The sequence below is a fragment of the Podarcis vaucheri genome (assembly GCF_965113315.1).
Source record: "Podarcis vaucheri genome assembly, chromosome: 8".
NCBI lineage: Eukaryota > Metazoa > Chordata > Lepidosauria > Squamata > Lacertidae > Podarcis > Podarcis vaucheri.
Window position 1 is genome coordinate 31,301,899 of NC_138766.1, and position 19,650 is coordinate 31,321,548.

At 46.9% G+C, this 19,650-nt stretch overlaps 1 protein-coding gene across 2 annotated transcripts in view; it reads left to right on the forward strand.

Moving 5' to 3' along the window:
- The first annotated feature begins 8,742 nt into the window (after positions 1 to 8,742).
- The window catches only part of GCNT2 (glucosaminyl (N-acetyl) transferase 2 (I blood group)), a 44,781-nt gene continuing 33,873 nt past the window's right edge, over positions 8,743 to 19,650 (forward strand). The window contains exons 1-3 of one of the 2 annotated variants that reach the window (XM_082234515.1): positions 8,750 to 8,872; positions 12,995 to 13,128; positions 15,663 to 16,601. In XM_082234515.1, coding sequence (XP_082090641.1) covers positions 13,110 to 13,128; positions 15,663 to 16,601 — 958 coding nt within the window. In that variant the 5' untranslated portion in view covers positions 8,750 to 8,872; positions 12,995 to 13,109. Of the gene's footprint in view, positions 8,873 to 12,994; positions 13,129 to 15,662; positions 16,602 to 19,650 lie in introns of both variants that reach the window. The other variant, XM_082234516.1, reaches the window with a different exon arrangement.

The window sequence follows — 19,650 nt, forward strand, 5'->3', positions numbered from 1 at the left end:
AGCAGCAGCAGCAGCCCCAGCAGCAGCCAGAGGCACAGCATGCTCGGTGATGGCCACAGCACCAGCAGCAAGAAGGTGCTTGGCACCTCCACCGCTGCACCATTGGGCGGTCTCACTGCTCTTCTGCACAGAGCCCGACCTCTCTGGCTGTGTGGCACACGGGCAGAGAGAGAGAGAAAGAGGGAGGGAGGCGGAGGCGAGCTGTGCCCCCTGCGGTGGGAGCAAGTCAGCGGGGCCTGTCGCAAATTCCTCGCTGCGCTTCTAGCAGAATGCTCAGAGTCCCAGGTTCTTTAGTGCAGTATTTATTATTGTGAGCTAAATATATATGCAAATATCTACAGAAGCAGTTCATATAATCAGACAGAGTACCTGGCTGCACCTTGAGGCGAAAAGACGACACTCCTCTACATCACCACAATTACTATTGGACAGGCTTCCCTTTTAAACTGGCGACAGCCAGCACCTCCACAGAGAGTATTGCATCAGCCTGTTGTATAATCTAGCAAACTGAAGCCTGCAGACTTACTTACACAGCATCCTGTGAATCCCAACAGGGCCAGCGGTGTGACCAGCAGGAGAGAAGAGACATGCAATGGACGGCGCTTGGCTAGGTGAGGAGGAGAGAAGAGGGGGATTGGGGGGTGGTGACCAGATGCTTCGGAGAGGCAAGACTGGGTTGCTTTACCCACCGAGGAAGCCGGGGGGGAGGGAGCAGGAGAGATTTTGCCAGATTTCACTGAGGGTGGCAACCCCAGGAAGTGTTGGCTTGACAACAGTGCATTATGAAAAGGATATAGGGTATTAGTAGACCAGAAGCTTAATATGCTTCAACAGGTTGATGCAGCAGTAAAAAATGATAATGTAATTCTAGGCTGCATCAACAGAAGTACAGTGTCCAGATCAAGGGAAGTAATAGTACCCTATTCTCCCTTGGTCAGGCCACACCTGGAGTCCTTTGTCCAGTTCTGGGCACCACAGTTTAAGAAGGATATGGACAAGCTGGAATGTGTGCCGAGAAGGTCAGCCAATATGATATTGGGTCTGGAAACCAAGCCTTATGAGCCAAGGCGAATCTGGGTTGGCCAGGTTGGTTCTGTCAAGAGTGCCCGGGGGGGGCAAAAATCATGCCTTGCTACTCTGGCATGGTGTGGCTAGAAGCCCACACACTCCCTGGACTGCTCCTCCACTGCTCTGGGTGACCAGGTGAGATGTGCTGGCTCCTCTGGCAAGGGCACATGAAGCAGGGGACACCGATACAGGTCCTTGCCAAGGAATTGTAGCTCTGTGAAGGGAATGGGAGTCTCCAAGCAACTCGCACTAGCCTTGCCAAACTACACTTGCCAGGATCTTTGGGGGAACCCATGACTGCTTCAAGTTGTATGAAATTCAATGTAGCCCATTTAGCACCATCCACACACCAGAGGGAACTGTGAGCTTAGAGTAACCTCAAGGTCAGCAGCACTCCCCAAAAATCTTTAGGGTGGGAAATCCTCAAGGGGGACCAAGGCCCAAAACGGCCCAATGCGGACTGGTCACAAAATGCTCAGAAATAGCTCAAAAATGTCCAATTTCTTTGCAAAAAAGCTCAACAACTTCTAAAAACAGGTAGGTAGCTGTGTTGTTCTGAGGCAATTGAAATGTATTTAAAAATATAACAAAATTGTCCAGTAGCACCTTAGAGACCAACTAAGTTTGTTCTGGGTATAAGCTGTCTGAAGAAGTGTGCGTGCACACGAAAGCTTACACCCAGAACAAACTTATTTTAAAATTCTTTTTTTAAAAAGTGTCCCCGGATTCGTTGAAAAAAATCTGGTAACCATAGGTAGAGTGGAATCTACTCAGATGCTGCTTTGGGCTTGTATCTCAAGACATCAGAAGCTGTCTTAGGGCTTCTTCTGTGCAAGTTCATGTGGATGCCCTATGCTTCCTATGCACAGATCTGAGCAGCTTTCCATTTGCTCTGCCATGTCCTCCCAGGGAAACCCAAGTTACATTTGCTCTGATTCAGCAGCAAAGGGCAGGTTTTCTGAGGAGAAAACAGCAAGGCAAGCAGTTGTGCGAATGATCGGATCCCAGCTAAGCAAAGCTGCTCAAAGGGAACACAGAGTCCTTCTCACACAGCCTTCCCGGAGCCAGCTCAGTTTTATGAGTCTGGGATCGGATCAGATCCCAGCCTTGCAAAGGAGCACAGGGCTAGTTTGGGGAGGGTGGCATGAGTAAAAGGTAAAGGGACCCCTGACCATTAGGTCCAGTTGTGGCCGACTCTGAGGTTGCGGAGCTCATCTCACTTTATTTGCCGAGGCAGCCAGCGTACAGCTTCCGGGTCATGTGGCCAGCATGACTAAGCCACTTCTGGAAAAACAGAGCAGCGCACAGAAATGCCGTTTACCTATTTATCTACTCGCACTTTGACGTGCTTTCGAACTGCTAGGTTGGCAGGAATTGGGACCGAGCAACGGGAGCTCACCCCGTCACGGGGATTTGAACCACTGACCTTCTGATTGGCAAGTCCTAGGCTCTGTGGCATGAGTAGCACCCCCCTAAACACACCCAGGGCGATTGCCCCAGCAGTACTCCTCATGCTATGGCCCTGCATACAAGGAATACAGATCTTAGCACCTCTGCTGGTTGTCGTTTTATACATTTGCCTATTTCTGCCTAACTTGCCAAAGCAGAGTGAGGAGCATGCTCTGAACTGACTTCCAAGACATGTAAAAAAGAAAGCAAGATAGTAACTGATGGTCAGTTTGCACAATGAATGGAATGAAATGGCACTCACCCAGGGTCTGTGTTCCTTTGGAAAACAGACATGGTGGAAGCTGCGTAGCTTTAATACGGTAAATGGTTTATTCACCTATTTACACCTCCAGTCTGCATGGAGGGGTCCAGATCTTGCAGCATGGTCATTTCAAGAGGAGCAGTGCAGCATCAGAACTCACAGCCTGCCTTCAGTCAGCCTGCCCAAGATGGATCCCAGTCATTGTTCTCCTTCATCCCAGAACACCTTGCTCAAAAACCCTCTTGGCCTGGCTGCAGGCGGGGTCATCCTCTTATATACCTGCTGGGATTGACAAGGCATTTGACCCTCACCTGAATCTCATAGCTCTCTTGATTAGTTATCATTTAACTCTTGGGGAAAATAATTAGCATCACACGTCATGTGCATGGAAGTTGCTGAACCAATTAACCGACTAGAAGGGTTACTGTTAATAGCACCAGTTTTCCTATAACTTGTTATTACTGGATAATTCTGATGAACTGCAAAAGCATTTTAAGTTTGCTTTCTGTTGCTACCCTGGAACTTTTCTTTATTAGTGCTACTTTGTTTTGTACGATTCCTTGCAAATGAAGGAAAACAACTTTTCTGCTTATATATGTTGATAATATAATTTTGGTTACTAAGGACAAACAAGATTGTACAAAAACAAGATTAGGTGCAGGCCTGGCCAGGGCATAGGCATCCTGACTGTAACAAAGGTGACCTGTGTGCTTGCTTGGTTGATTAACAGCTGTTGGAAACTTCAAGGTCCCTGCTCTTCCTTCTTATGGTCTTTGTACTGGACCTGGAGACTCCAATAGAGAGCATTCCATGTCAAGAAGGAGGGCAAGTGGGCACTCTATCAAATGACTGGGTAGGAGTTACACGGAGCAGGGCCATTTCACTGGTGGTGCCCATTGTATGCCTCGCTCTTCCCAGACCTACTCTCTTTTGGCCTGTATTTTAGAGCTTTATAATTTAGGAAGACTATGGAAGAACTGGTTGACAAGTTTTATCAGTCGCTGATATATGAGCAGATTTTATTTGCTGCTATTCTGGGCTCACCTAATAGCAACAGTTCTGCTACTCCTCCTTGCCAAAGTTGCGCTTTGTGTGTGGAGGGAAAGCGGCAGGTTTAACCTTTTGCATGGAAGCCTGCTCTCATTTCATTTTAAAGCACATAAATATATATCAGTCATCCCCACCTCCACGCAGTCTCCACTTTTCTTTTTCCCCCAACCGCGATGGATGACAAGAAGGGCAGATGCCAGGAGCGCAAAAAGTGTAGTACAACAAGCAAGCCAGACGGGAGATGTGATTGGGGGCAGGGGGGAAGTGTTTCCAAGCCTCAGCCCCTGCTCCAAAAGCAATCGCGGAGAGCAACGGCCGTGAATGAACTGCTGCAGCCCAAAAAAACACAGACACCGAGCAAGCATGCCTAGAAGAAAGGAGGAAGAAGAGCCGAGCGGAGGAAGAGAAGGAAGAAGAGGAGACAACAGCTTGCTACCTACCACCCGCCCTTTGCACCCTGCTGCCCGCTCTGGCCCCGCTTGCGCTGCTTGTCTTTTTTTTTTTTTTTTTTGCAGAGCTATGCAATATTGCACTTGACCTTCCCAGCTCGCCAGAGCCGCCAGCGCGAGACGGGAAGCCGAGGGGAGAGCAGCAGAGCCGGTGTGAGCCCCCAGCCAAGTGGGTGGGGCTCGAGTCGCCCGCAGCCCAGAAACTGGACGGGGATGGGAGCAGAGAAGATAGAGACCCTGTCTGGGCAGAGGCGAGGTCACGTGGCAGGGAGCTGCGCTCACCTCTTGTAAAAGAGAGGGGGCGGCAGAGGGTCTCTCTCTGACACATCACACCGCTGCCAAGCTCCCGGATTGCACATGGGCGCGCGCCCCAACACATTTGGAGCCTCCCTCCTCCCTGGCCGGCAAGGAGGGAGGGGGAGGAGCTGCTTCTTTTGAAACACAGGAAATTTAAGGGACTTTATCAATCCGGGACAGCAGCGGGACATGGCGCTGGGATAAGGGACTGTCCCGCCAAATAAGGGACGGTTGACAGCTATGCCCAGAAGAAGGCTGGAGAAGGAAGGGTGTGTGTGTGTGTGTGTGTAAACCTCTGGCCTTTTGTACAGCTGGAAATGTCACCTACTGTACATTTTCTCACCTGGCCCCACTCAGCACCATCATGCTGTCCCCATAACGTTGCCCCAGTGAAGCCCTTGCATTGAAAAGGTTTCTCCACCATTGGAGCCCGGTATGTATTTGTTTCCCTACAGTTCCTTTTTCTCAAGCGGAGACGCACTTGGGAAGTTACTACATGTTTCTTTGAAGGTTGAGATGCCTCCTTCCTTCCACAGTTAGTGTATTTTACAGTGCAGCATGACAGCATGCTGCTGACAGAGAAAGAGAAAAATCTGATATGACTTTTATTGAAAATTAATTGTACAATTTCTCGTTCTTTCTCTAGTAACACTGGCTTACCCTTTCTGAACCAGGCGTGGGGAAAATGAGCCAACACTACCATCTGCTGGTAGTAAATCATATATATTCCTCCTGGATTCACCATGATCTGTTATCTCACTGTTGCAATTGCTTGGTTTATTTTTTTCCATACAGAAAGAGCTTTGAATTATATTCTTCCATTGAAAAGTTCACAAGGTGGTATTCCCTTATTTAAAAAAGAAAAAGTTCAGAAGAAGAGGTGCATCTGAGAAAGTGAACTCCGGTCCATAAAAGCTTAGTCCATAAAAGTTTTGTCGTATTCAGGGTCCTACAAGAATTAATTGCTTCTCATTTTGTTGCTTTTAATGAACTGCTCATTTGTATGATATATATTTGATGATGACTGTTCTTTGATTTATGTTTTCTGATGCTCCGAGTACGTTAGAAGGAGAACAGGATATAGAAATAAATAAACTTAGGTTTTCTGAGGTTTTGCTGCAATAGACGAACGTCGCTGGAAATTTTGCCACTGATATCGAGCCCTACAAATCATAGAATCACAGAATTCCCAGTTTCACCCAGACTTGGGAATTGGATTGCAGCTTGTCTGCCTATTTGTCCAATGGCAGGCAGGCAGGCTGCAGTCCCAGTCCCAACACTGGGGCAGATCCGACTGAAGCAGCAGGCTTCACTCTGGTTCACCCCATGGATTTTAAGAAATAATTTTACAATTTCAAGCTTCAAGGTGCCATATTTACAACAACATATTTCTTTACAATGTTGTAGGATGTAGATACATAAAAGAATGCAAATTTGTCACGGCATCCTTCTGTTTGTTTGCTTAAAGAAGGTAGATTTCGATGGGAGGGGGCTGAGTTATTTATTTATTTATTTTCTGAAAAGGGAGTGGTAGGCCAAATAAGTTTGTAAACCTCTGATGTAAATGTTTCACATTTTATCAAAACTCAAAGCATAGGCATGGTGTCCAAATGTAACCACTTCTTCCTTAAAGGAAAGCTTTCTCTAGTCCTTCCATAGAAAGCAAGACATTCCAAACTGACAACTGATGTAGCTATAGATATAGATGCAGAAAGATAGATATCCAACTTCTGCTAATGTGGGCACATGCAAATGTACAGTGGAACCTCAGTTCCCGAACACCCACATTGTTGAACGTTTCAGTTCTCGAACGCCAAAAACCCGGAAGTAAATGCTTCCATTTTCGAACGTTCCTTGGAACTTGAACATCTAACACAGCTTCCGCTGAGTGCAAGAAGCTCTTGCAACCAAACAGAAGCCACACCTCGGTTGTTAAATGTTTCAGAAGTTGAACGGTCTTCCAGAATGGATTACATTTGACAACTGAGGTATCACTGTACATTAAATTCTTGTATGTATGTATGTATGTATGTATGTATGTATGACAAAGAGCTCTGTGCAATGCAAAACTTGGCATGTTCTGAATTTATCCCACACAATTTCTCCCTTTTCTTATTCAAGATCTTCTATGCCCTGGGGACTAAACAGTCTAATTCAAGCCTCCTATGGTCACCTGATACACTGGGTGCCTTTGACTCCCATGGTTCTGCTCACATTGCTGACCGTCAGTGGAAGGAAACAGCCAGAGAACAATCTTAGAGAGTGCTAGGCAACATAATAGCAGGTGCTACAGCAGATCTCAACCTATAATTTGGAAAGCTCCAAAAGCAACTGCTGCAGTTCTTTAACACAAATGCAAGCCATAACTAGCAGAGTTCTTAAGATATTGTGTTCCCCCAATTTACACCTTGCCCATGAGAAGATTTGTTACTTGATGCTAACAAGTTCGGGAGAGTTATTTTCCTTTGTTTGCTTTTAATAAGATGATCCCAGTTTAGTTGACTTCAATGGAATTACAGGAAGGTCTGCCCATCAAATGATTAATCCATTTCTTGAACAGATTTAGCCCCCCAAAAGCCTGCAAGGATCAAGAGATTGAAAACACCCTTCTTTTGATCACAGGGTTTGATGGTTCAATGGGTAAAGGGAAGTCCTCTTTCTGCACATAGCTGTTAGTTCTCCTTCTGCCCATAACTGCTGCATTATGGGGAAGCCTTGCTCCTTTTCTCTTGCATCCTGGGAAGTCTTGCTTATAATCTGCCTCTGCACAAACTGCACAAAACTGTTCCAAACACCAAGACATTCCTTCCTTGTTCAGTCATCCTAAGCTCATGGAAAACAAACTGTACCTGCTCTTCATGCCTAGCTGAGCACATCTACAGAACTTGATTGTTATAATGTTTCATGTTATGATCAATCATTAGTAATTGTTTGTGCCATATTAATCTCTAGTTACAATTTAATTAGGAGGCTTCATGCCTGTCTAGTTCTAGCTCCGATTCTCAGCCTTTAATGATCATATGTAATATGATAAATGATCATATGTAAATCCCACCTCTCACATGTAATCCCCGCCTTGTACTTATGTTAACCAATCACAAGTTTCTTTGTGTATGTATCAACCAATCAGCCACAGGCCCACCTGTGGCAATGCTTGCAACATTCAATAAAAGAGGCTCCCTGACAGACGCCTCATGTTGCACCTGCCTCTCTCGTCTCCCGTGATTTTTCATTCCTACAAATGGGGAAGAGATTTTTGCTATGTTTGCAATAGACTAGCTTTCTTTCTCATGTTAGCTGCTACTCATTCTTTCTTGCAGGAGAGTGTTTTCTTCACACCCCTCCGAAATGAGGACAAGCTAGAGCCTAGCATATGCTGCAGAGTCTTCTATGACTTCTGTCTGCCAAGCAGGGAGGCATTATTCAAAAGTTGAAAAATCAAAGAAGACGAAGAAACCACCTAGAGTAGGGAACTAAAGTGCAGTTCTTTGATTTCCAAGTGATCTTATGTTGTTTTGCAAAGAATAACTGAGCACCTTCACTACCCCTTTGTGCGGTCTGGCTGTACTGAAGCTCTGACACAGCTGGAGCTTTCTGACACAGAAAATTTATTTGCCCTAGCGAGCAGTTCCCATAATGTACCATGTTTGGACTCACAGCATTTCTGACAAGAGAAAAGTCCAAAATGGATGCTGAGCAGAAAAACTTGTGAGGTGCAGGAGGAAACAGCAACATGGGCACTTGATGGCCTAATTGCAGTGCTGTCTATTGCTGGGAAAACAACTTTACTCAGTGACACAACCCTGGTACGCATCCCTATTACAAAACCCTATTATAAAATATCATCATAAAACATGTTCTCCGTTTGACATGTGTCAAATGCCATGGTCCAGCTGATTCCACTTCATGCCATATTCTTAGGTTTGTTGGATGAGAACAGCTTCAGCTCCTGGTTATAATTGTTTTAATTATACTGTATTTCCCCTACTGCCTTGAAAACTCCAATTGATGTGTATGTATATATGATGGATGATTCAGTCTGCTTAGCACAGTGGCATCAGATGGCGCTTGTTTATACAAGTGCTTTTTTACTTTTTTATTTTGTTTTTTGCTTAGCTCACATCTCTGTTGCAACAAAGCCAGCTGCATTCAAACAGAGAAAGAGAGAGAGGGAGAGGGAGAGACAGAGAATGCAGTTCAGCAAACTGGCAGGGCAGGAGAAGAGGGGAATTATGGAGCTTGTTCGAAACCTGAGTTCGCCTTAAGAATCTCCAAGCAAAAATGCTGGATGGCTGATGTAAGTTTATGGATGATTTGATATTCTGCCACTTGCTAGATAATGAACTGGCTGGGCCATCTGCCCTTGGAGAGGTGTAAGATGGCAGTGAACCCATCATTTGCTCTTTTTTTTCCTAGAAATATATATTGAATGCTGAAATCAGGACATTTTGCTTATGTTTTAATGAGCCAAGATGATACTTCAAGCTCTATTTCCCTCCCACTGGCTTGGAAAATTGTTGCTTTAAAAAAAAAACCAACCCAGAATCCGTGGAGCTTTTTGTCTTGTCATCAGGCAGGCTTCTATTTTCCTTCCATTCTTTTCCTTGTTGCCTCATTTGAGGACCCTTAGCCAGCAGTTGCAGGATAAAATACTCAGAGCTGAAGTTGATTGCATGGAAATAAATGCCAGCCAGTAAGTGGGCATTGCTCTCCAGAGGGAGAGTGCATTGAAACTAAGAGCAAATAAAAGGGGATATAATCTGAGATTTTATGGGGGAGGGGGTATTTCCTCCAGAAATGTTGTGTGCATAGCAGAATTTAAATGCATGGACAAGCATTGCCCCTGTAAAATTCAGATTATAAGAAATACACAGTGGCTGGTTACTCACTTAAGAGAGTGTTTCAGCTGTAGAACAAACTACTTCAGGACATGGTGAGCGCTCCTTTGCTAGAAGCATTTAAGCAGAAGCTGGGAGACCACCTGTCAGGGATTCATCTTTAGCCATTGATCCTTGCAGTGGGGAGGAGTTGGTCAGGGAGACCTCTAAAATTCCTTCCAATTCTAGGATCAAATGCTAGGATTCTGTGCACCTCACAAATATGCTTGAGTCTAGCTCTTGAACAAAAACATAACAGTCCAGTCATGATTATGATTATTTCTAATTATATTTTATTAAGTTTCAATGTTTTTAACATATGCAGTCAAAACACAATTTCATCTTTTCTCTTGTTTTTGTCGACTTCCCACACCTTTTCCCCATGGAGTTGTTGTTTCTCTCCTTCTGCTGCACCCTATCTTCAAATCATAACCACAGTATTATAATCTAATTACTTCTGTTGCTCATAGCTCAAATCCTGCTTGCACGTTCCCCATATTGTAATATTCCCTGCAGTAAATAGTCCAAAAAAGGCAGCCATTCTTACATAAAACACGCATTAGATTCTCTAAATTTTGCTGTTCGTTTTGCCAGTTCTGCATAGTCCATTATCTTACTTATCCATGAGGATTGAATAGGAAACATGATGTCATGTAAAATAGTATCCTGATCCAGATATCTAATAAAGGGGCAGACTGACTGCAGGGCAATCTTTACAATGGGCATGAATGACATATATGACCAGCACCGCTCGCGGGGCTAGTGCCTGCCAGTTGTGTCCTTCTCAGCCACCCTCTGGCAGCTGGCACTCTGAGAGCCCAGCCCCAGGCCACACTGCTTTGGAGAGCAGCATGCCAGGCTCTGGGGTGTCTGGACTTATGCATCACCTTGGGCTTATGCGTGCCACCCCTAGAGGTAAGTGCCACCGGGGGCGCCCTGCCCTCTTGCCCCCTAGCTATGCTACTGTGTCACAGACTCTTCTTGTCCACTAACCCATTATCTATTCAGCTCCTGACATCTCCTCCTCCTCCCAGTCTTCTCCCTCCCCCCCCCCAACCACTCATCGTTGTCCCACTACAAATCCTCTGGCTCTTAGCCTTCTTCCCTTGTGGATTCCCCAACTGGTGCCTCTCACCACTCGTGCATCCAGCCACTCAATGGCATTAAAGGGACCCCTGACCATTAGGTCCAGTCGTGACCGTCTCTGGGGTTACGGTGCTCATCTCGCTTTATTGGCCGAGGGAGCCGGCGTACAGCTTCCGGGTTATGTGGCCAGCATGACTAAGCCACTTCTGGTGAACCAGAGCAGTGCACGGAAATGCCGTTTATCTTCCCGCCAGAGTGGCACCTATTTATCTACTTGCACTTTGACGTGCTTTCGAACTGCTAGGTTGGCAGGAGCAGGGACCGAGCAATGGGAGCTCGCCCCATCACGGCGATTCGAACCACCAACCTTCTGATCGGCAAGTCCTAGGCTCTGTGGTTTAACCCACAGCACCACCTGCGTCCCTCCCGTCAATGGCGTTAGGGATAAATAAATAATTCTTTGTAACGTTTTCTGTTGCTTTGAACTTCCATGCAAATAAGGAACTATCTCATGCTGCATCAGCTATGTTCCTTTTCCTTTCCCCGTGTGCCCCCAAAATCTGCTCTGGAGGGTCCCCCCAACCCTGCAGAAGTGATCTGAGAGCATGCTGGGGGGGGCTGGAGAGGGACCTCCTTTGAGCACACAAAAGTCTGTTGCACCAGCAAAGCTGCAGCATTGGATATGGCCCAAGGAACAACTTCATCGCCATAGTGTCTACAAGTGTAGCTTGGTCACCAAAAGAGCTCGGATGCAAATAATAATGATCAGGCAGACCCTGCACAACCAAAGAAACCATTTTTTAAAAACTCCTTTTCAAATGGATATAGCCAGAAGGGAGGATAAATAAGGAGGGTATTTCTGAGTTGTGTCAGAGGAAGAGAATGTGGGGCACTGTTTTAGAAGGGGAGGGGAGGAAACAAGCAACCAATAAAGCTGAAGAGAACTGCCCTTCTTTTGGGAGATATGATTTCTCTATTCTCCATGGGAGTGTGGGAAAAAGTGGTTTCACAATATATAATTATGTCTGAATCAGATAGTAGGTAGGCAGTCAAAAACCTGGGAATCTTACACAACTCATGGATTAAATAAGAGCATTACTATCGGTGTACACAACCTAAGGATATACCGGTAAGTGGTATACTAACACTCTGTAGTTGCTGCAGTGTAGTATTTTTATCAACATGCTACAGTAACACTAATGGGATGATAACAAAATACAAAAATAATGATAGTACATTACAGTGGTACCTCGCAAGACGAATGCCTCGCAAGACGAATGCCTCGCAAGACGAAAAACGCGCAAGACGAAAGAGTTTTCCGGTTTTTGAGTCATTCCACAGGACGAATTTCCCTATGGGTTTGCTTCGCAAGACGAAACGTCTTGCGAGTTCTTGCGAGTTTGTTTCCTTTTTCTTAAAGCCGCTAAGCCGTTAATAGCCGCTAAGCCACTAATAGCCACTAATAGCCGTGCTTCGCAAGACGAAGAGACTCGCGGAACGGATTAATTTCGTCTTGCGAGGCACCACTGTAATTGCCATTGGTGCGACTTAAGGGAATGAAATGTTGTCAGTATGGTGGGAAACAGGAGACAGGGCAGGTGCACACTTACCGTAATTCCAGAAGCTGTAAGTTTTCATATGTGTAGTGCATATCTGAAGCTGCCATAATGGCATAATGCTGTGTGTGCCTACTCAGTGTGTTCAGTTGGCCTTCCTTCCAAGTCAGTGTGCACAGGACTGCAGCATGGCAGGGCAGTCCCACATTCCTTTCCTGTGAACATCTTGTATATAAATATTTTTTACAAATAAAGATGAAGTGAAATTAGTTGCAAACAAGTGGCTTTGGAAATAGCAACTTCTGCTCAAGGCATTTGAGCTCTGCAATGCATTTTGCCACCTCAAAAAGGTAAAGGGACCCCTGACCATTCACCTCATACTTGCCAGATAAAATCTCCATTCTAAGGCACTTCTTTGTTTTGGTGCCCCACCCAGGCTTCCTGGCCATCTCTTCTACTGCTGAGTAATTTGTACTCTGATAAGATTGCTCCTATCCCTTGCTAACATTCTCCTGGGTTTGGGAGATTCCACTTAGATAAGGATGCCGCTGCTCTGCTTCCAGAAATTCAAGTCCTATCCATTTGCATATCTCCTTTCTCACATAGATTCATTTTACTTTCCAACCTGTGCATACTGGAGCCTTTGGTTTAAGGGCATGTGAAAGAAACAGAGATCTTGAATGGGTGTGGGTGAGTGGGCAGGTTGGAGTCCATCTCTTCAGGTTGGTTAGAACCATACTAACCACCAAGAGGGTGCCTGAGGGGAAGAGAGCAGGCAAAGATTCCAGTTCTGTCTCATTAGCTGGTTCTTCCAGCTCCTCCAGCTTGATCTCCTGTTTTTCTCTCCACCATGCTCTTCTGCACTCCCTCCCTCCCTCTTGCTTTCTGTTCCAGTTTGGGATGCAGCATTCCTACCACCACTACTCTGTTGACAAATAACTTACTCTCCCCTCACCAAATACCTGAAAGGGGCTAGGCCTGCTCAAGGGTCCTTTTTTGCTGGTCACTCTGCTCCATGACTGACTCTCCGGATGGTAAGTGCTTACTTCTGACCATCTTTTCCAGTTCCACAGACTCACTTTCATACAAACAAACAAACAAACAAACAACAAGTGTTGACAGGCTGGTCCTAGACCAGGAGTCAGCAAACTTTTTCAGCAGGGGCCAGTCCACTGTCCCTTGTAGGGGGCTGGACTATTTGGGGGGGGGGGGATGAACGAATTCCTATGCCCCACAAATAACCCAGAGATGCATTTTAAATAAAAGGACACATTCTACTCATGTAAAAACATGCTGATTCCTGGACTGTCCATGGGCCGGATTTAGAAGGCGACTGGGCTGGATCTGGCCCCCGGGCCTTAGTTTGCTACCCATGTCCTAAGCCAAATATCACCTCAGGCAAGGAAAGGCTTTGACACCTTTCTTCAAAGTTTTAACTTTTGAAGAGCCTCTTTTAAAAAAAAATATTTGCTTTCCAGTTCATGACTGGGATGCATGATTTGCAGACACGATTTACCAGGCTAGGATCAGATTAACTGTTAATATTATTTATTTCAACTGTTGACGGGATATTTAAGTAGATAGCCTACACAGCATGTGTGCGCCGCCGCCCCCCCAAGCCTGGCACCCCAGGGAAATTTAGGGTCAATTGGTCCTAAAGCCAGCCCTGCATGCACGGCACCGATTCACTCAAATACAACAGCATGGACCATGAGAATCTCCCCCCACCCCCAGTGGCGTAGCGTGGGTTGTCAGCACCCGGGGCAAGGCAAGTAATTTGCGCCCCCTAACCCGTGGATTTTAGCACTCGAGTGCGAGCGCGCCCCCCAGATGTTGCGCCCGGCCCCCCTGCACCCCCCCACGCTAAGCCACTGGGGCTGGGGGCGAGCGAAGGAGCCAAGGACCCCCCCCCCCAAGGCTCAGCAGGAATTTATTAAATTTATTATTTGCGGAGCCCCCGCGGGCCGAGGCAGCCGAAGCCCCCTCCCCTCGGGCGCCTCCCCGCCCCCTCCTCTTGGGCTGTAGGTGGAGCTCCAGATCCGGGCTTGGTGAGCGCCTCTTCTCCTCCCGGCCGGGTCCGGGGGCTTCCAGCCTTGCTCTGTCCTCGCCCCCCCCCCCCCCCGCTGAGACTTACGCTGAGAGCCGGAGCCAGCGGCACCCCCTTCTGCCGGGAGACCCTCGCCCGCCCGCCGGCTTCCTCTTGGAGGGTTTTGGGGAGCGCAGGGCGCGGCGAGGCCCTTCGGAGCTCTCCTCCCTCCCAGTCGGCAGAAGCAGCTGCCGCCTGTGGCTGGGCCGAGGGGATGGCGTCGGCGTCGGGGTGCGGAGGCTGCCCGTGCCCGGCCAGGCGTCGGTGGCGCCGTCGGCGCTGCTGCAGCGGCTGCTCCTCCTGCGAGCAGTGAGTGGAGTGCAGTGGCAGCGGGGGGCGCGCGCGCTAGGGCGCAAGGCTGGCGGTGGCGGTGGGGAGCCCGGCAGAGGAAGGAACTTGTCCCTTCCCTCTGGACTCGCGCCCCCCCAGATGTTGCGCCCGGTGCGGCCGGCACCCCTGGCACCCCCCACGCTACGCCACTGCCCACCCCCACCTTCATGTGCCCTTGTCCTGTGCTGCAGCTTTGGATTCTTGGTGTAAGAAGTGACTCACTCAGCTATGTATGGCTCTTTTGGTGACTCAGTGGGGAATCAGTGACAAGTCTCAGTGGAACGTTTGTAAAAAGCAGGTTGAAATATACGCTCTGTGTTCAGGTTTGCAGCTAAACAAGCAAGTGTGCAAACTGCTGGATCAGCTACTCTGTTTGTTGATGGTGGGGGTCAGTACAAAGAATTGAGGGCAAATAGAGAGGACTGTATCAGGGCTTGATTTCCCAGAACAAACTGTATATCTTGTTACGTATATCTGTATATCTCCCCTTTGGGAGAGGAGCAGACTCGCCATAATCTCTAGAGTCGGTGAAGAGTTACAATTTGAGCAAACTCATAAATTCACGAAGTAAGCAAAGTCTGGTTTGTTAAAACTAACCCAAGTGCTGTTGCATTCAGTTTAGGAGCAGGTAGGTAACCAGGGATAAGCCAAGCCTATGACAAAAGGCATTGATAGTCCATCTAAGTACGTAACCACCCAGTAACAATAGCATGTGCATTTGTGGTTTATTTAGCAGGAGTTGAGGCTGTCTCACCTTGCCTGGGAGAACCTGCACTGAATTCAGTGGGACTTACCGTACTTCTGAGAACACAGGGTTAGGATTGCACTGTAAGTCTATGAATGTGTATACACCACACATTTCAAGCACATGACTCCCTCCCCCCCAAAAAAAAAACCCAATAATGGGAACTGTAGTTTGTTGAGGGTGATGGGAATTATAGCTATGTGGGGGGTAAACTACAATTCCCATTATTGTTTTCTCTCTGTGTGTGATTTACATCCTTTAACTATGCTTTAAATGTATGATATCAGTAAAATTTAATCTTTTACTGCACCTTTAGACCAAACATTAATTTGGGGACCCATTTCACCTTTTTTCCTATTTTTAAAACCACCAACTTTAATGCTGTGTATCTTCTTTGTTTTACCCAGCATTTTCAGCAATGGCCATGAATTCACAAATGCGTCCCATTCTGACTCTTTTCATCTTTGCGGTTTTCCTCTCCATCCTATTCTACACCTCAAGACTATCAGATGAAAACATCCCAAGGAGATTCAACCAGTCGGCCACCTCGTTCTTAGCAGAAACTTGCAAAGCTATTACTGAAGGGAAAAAGCACTTCTCACCCCGAAAGATGCTGAAGACATCCTTTGGGGAACCCAACTGCAGTGATTACATGACCCAAAGCCACTACATTACCAGACCCCTCTCTGCAGAAGAAGCTGCCTTTCCTTTAGCCTACGTGATAACCCTGCACAAAGAGTTTGATACTTTTGAGAGGCTCTTTAGGGCCATATATATGCCCCAAAATGTCTACTGTGTCCACGTGGACAAGAAGGCCACCCGTGCGTTTAAGAGAAAGGTGGAGCAATTACTAGGCTGTTTCCCCAATGCTTTCCTTGCTTCAAAATTGGAGCTGGTGGTTTATGCTGGGGTATCGAGGCTCCAGGCTGATCTGAACTGCATGAAGGATCTTGTAAAATCCAAAGTGCCATGGAAATACCTTCTCAATGCTTGTGGGCAAGATTTCCCCTTGAGAACCAACAAGGAGATAGTTCGGTACCTGAAAGGGTTCAAAGGGCAGAACATCACTCCGGGGGTGTTGCCTCCACATCATATTCTTAAGAGGACAAAATACATCTACCGAGAACAGGTTTACAGCATCTTTTCCTTCATGCTGTGGACTTTTCTGCGGAAATCACCAGCTCCGCACAACCTGACCATCTATTTCGGCTCTGCTTACATTGCACTTTCAAGGGAATTTGCAGACTTCATCCTCAATGACCAGAGGTCTCTTGATCTCCTTGAATGGTCTAAAGATACCTACAGTCCAGATGAACATTTTTGGGTGACACTCAACAGGCTTCCAGGTATGCTCCGTTTCCTTCAAAAAGTTGTTCTGTTGTTGATAATAATGGTGGTAATAATAATAGTGTTACAAACATCAGGTGCCCACCCCCTCTGCCATGCGATGGCAAGGGTTCATGGGGTTCCAGGCACTCACCCAGGGTCTGTGGTCCTTTGGAGAACTGAGACATAACGGAGACTGTCATAGCTTTAAGATTTACACCTTCAGTCTGCATGGAGGGAGTCCCAGTCTTACTGCATGGTCATTTCAAGAAGGATTTGTTCCCTACAGCAGTGCAACCAGCCTTCAGCCAGCCTGCCCAAAATGGATGCCAGTCCATCTTTCGCCAGCAACCCTTGCTCAAAACTCTCTTTTCCTATCATGCCCAGTTACCCAGGCAACCTTCCAAACCCCTGTCTCTGTTCACACCTCAGGGCATGGGGCAGGGGAGGACAGTTCTCTTGCGTTGCCAATGGCCCTCAATGGCTCTGTATTGTTTCTTAATGGCCCTAGCTTGGCCAGGTCATTTTGCATAGGCTAGCCCAGGAATTCCTCTGCAGTTTCCATTTCTCCCTTCACATCTGAAATCATCAAAATCCTACAATTCATAAATTCCTACGGTCCCACACCCAATCTATAACAATATTAACCAACTTTTCAAGGCAATCTTCCAGTGATGGAAAGGAGGGATGGGGACCTATGGCCATCCACTCTACAGCTCCCATCAGCAGGTTGAGGGGCTTGGCTCTTCAGAGAGGTGGGCTGCCTTTGCCATCCTGGCTCCTTCCATAGGCTTTGAACTTTGGTTCCCATCAGCCCCAGTCAACATGCCTTAGATCGGAAATGTTGTGAGAGCCCTCCAGATGTCACTGGGATACAGCTCCCATAATTCTTGACCTTAGGCCATACTGGCTGAGGCTGATGGGAGTTGGAGTTGGGGTTCAACAGCATCTAGGAGGTTTCTCATCTCAAACTTAGATGTAAAAAGATGACTAGTGGCTCTTTTTCTCTTTTTCAACTTTTCAAAGAAGAGGCTCACAGTGGCACTAGGGCTCCTATGCCCAATCTTTCCATTGGCATTTCCTAAAAGGGCTTCAGCACAATGCAACAAAACATGCCATTGTTTTTGCTCTGGTTGCACTCCAGATGAGTATGGCAAGAGGGGGAGCCACAAACTAGACTTCCAGGACTGGGTCTGGAGTGCCTTTATGCAAAGACTCAGATCCCTTCTGTGGACCCCTGTTGGCCCAGAGAGCGGGCAGTTTCTGATCTACCTTCCTGCCCTCTGGAACCAGACTTGAAGGTGGGGGTGGAGAGGCATGAGTCCTCAATTAAGAGCTTGGACAGAGATATAGACTGTGAACACACCATACATTTACAGCAGGTTTAAAGCCCTTGACTCCCCCCCCCCATTAATCCTGGGAACTGTAGTTGACTCCTCACAGAGCTACAATTCCCAGAACCCTTTCCAAACTACAGTTCCCAAGATTCTTGGGAGCAGTCATGATCTTTCAATGTATGGTGTGTACACAGCCAAAGATCCACAGCAGTTAACACTCCAGTAGTCGATGTTTGATGTGATGGTCCTGGGGCAGGGTGGGAATTGAAACTGCCATTATTTTCAGTTGGTCTGATATTGTATCCAGTCACTCCAGCCTCCAGTATGGAAGATCCTAAGTGGCTTACAGAGCACATAGTTCTACATAAATACCTAATGCCTCCCCGAATTTTTTTTTTTTTTTTGTAAGATCTGTGCATTTTATTTCTCAAGCAAAGTTTCAAAATGGCATGTGTCCTTGACACACATACTGTGAAACTATTCTATAATCAAACTTTCCTGGCAAACTATGTAGATTTCAACTTGAGTTTGTTCTACCTCATTTAACCATGCGATATGTTGTCATTTCTCCACCACATAGTCCTCCAGAACCAAATGCAAATCAAATACAAGCATCTGGAAAGATGATTGAAGTACTTCTCCTATCTGAGAGAGGGCAGTCTAGAATAACATTTGAAAACTGATTTGCCTTCAGAGGGAAGAACGTGAGATGAAGTTGATTAGGCAGAGCTGGCAGAAAAAGAGCAACCGTTCCACGCATCTGCACAAAGTATCCTTCTCTCTCCCCATTGTGGAAACACATTACGTAACATTGTGTTGTGTGTTCCCACACTACAATAATGCGCCACATTATTGGCTGCTGTAGAGTTTTGTAATTCTATGAAAGGAGGACCTGAATGTGGAGCTAAACATCTGGCAACAGTGGAGATACCATAGGACCCACTGTGCTTGCAGAAGCTCCTAGCTGGAGCCCTTAGCATCACCAATTAAAGGTACCATGTATCAGATGATAGTAAAGGTGTCTGTCTGAGACCTTGGTGAGCCAATGTTAGTCAAGACTTTGTGCAAGTTAGTCATGGAGGATAGGATGTTCAATAGCCACTTGCCATGGTGGCATTGCTCTACCTCCAGGAATGGAGGCAGTATGCCTTTGAGCATCAGTTGCAAGGAATCACAAGTGGAGGAAGCGGGACGCAGGTGGTGCTGTGGATTAAACCACAGAGCCTAGGGCTTGCCGATTGGAAGGTCGGCAGTTCAAATCCCCACGAAAGGGTGAGCTCCCATTGCTCGGTCCCAGCTCCTGCTCAACCTAGCTGTTCGAAAGCACATCAAAGTGCAAGTAGATAAATAGGTACCGCTCCAGCGGGAAGGTATACGGCCTTTCCATGCGCTGCTCTGGTTTGCCAGAAGCGGCTTAGTCATGCTGGCCACATGCCCCAGAAGCTGTACGCCGGCTCCCTCGGCCAATAAAGCGAGATGAGCGGCGCAACCCGAGAGTCGGCCACGACTGGACCTAATGGTCAAGGGTCCCTTTACCTTTTTACACACTGAGGCAGGGAAGAATGCGGAGGAATCACTGAAGTCCTTGGGAAATGTATGTGTGATGTTTGCCTGAGAGTTCAGGAAATCTGGCTGCGTCTGCACCTTCTATTAATAGAGAGAGAACTAGAAATGCCAAAGGAGGAACAAGGAAGAAGAACCAGGAGCCAATTCTCTTTGCTGGTAAGAGAGG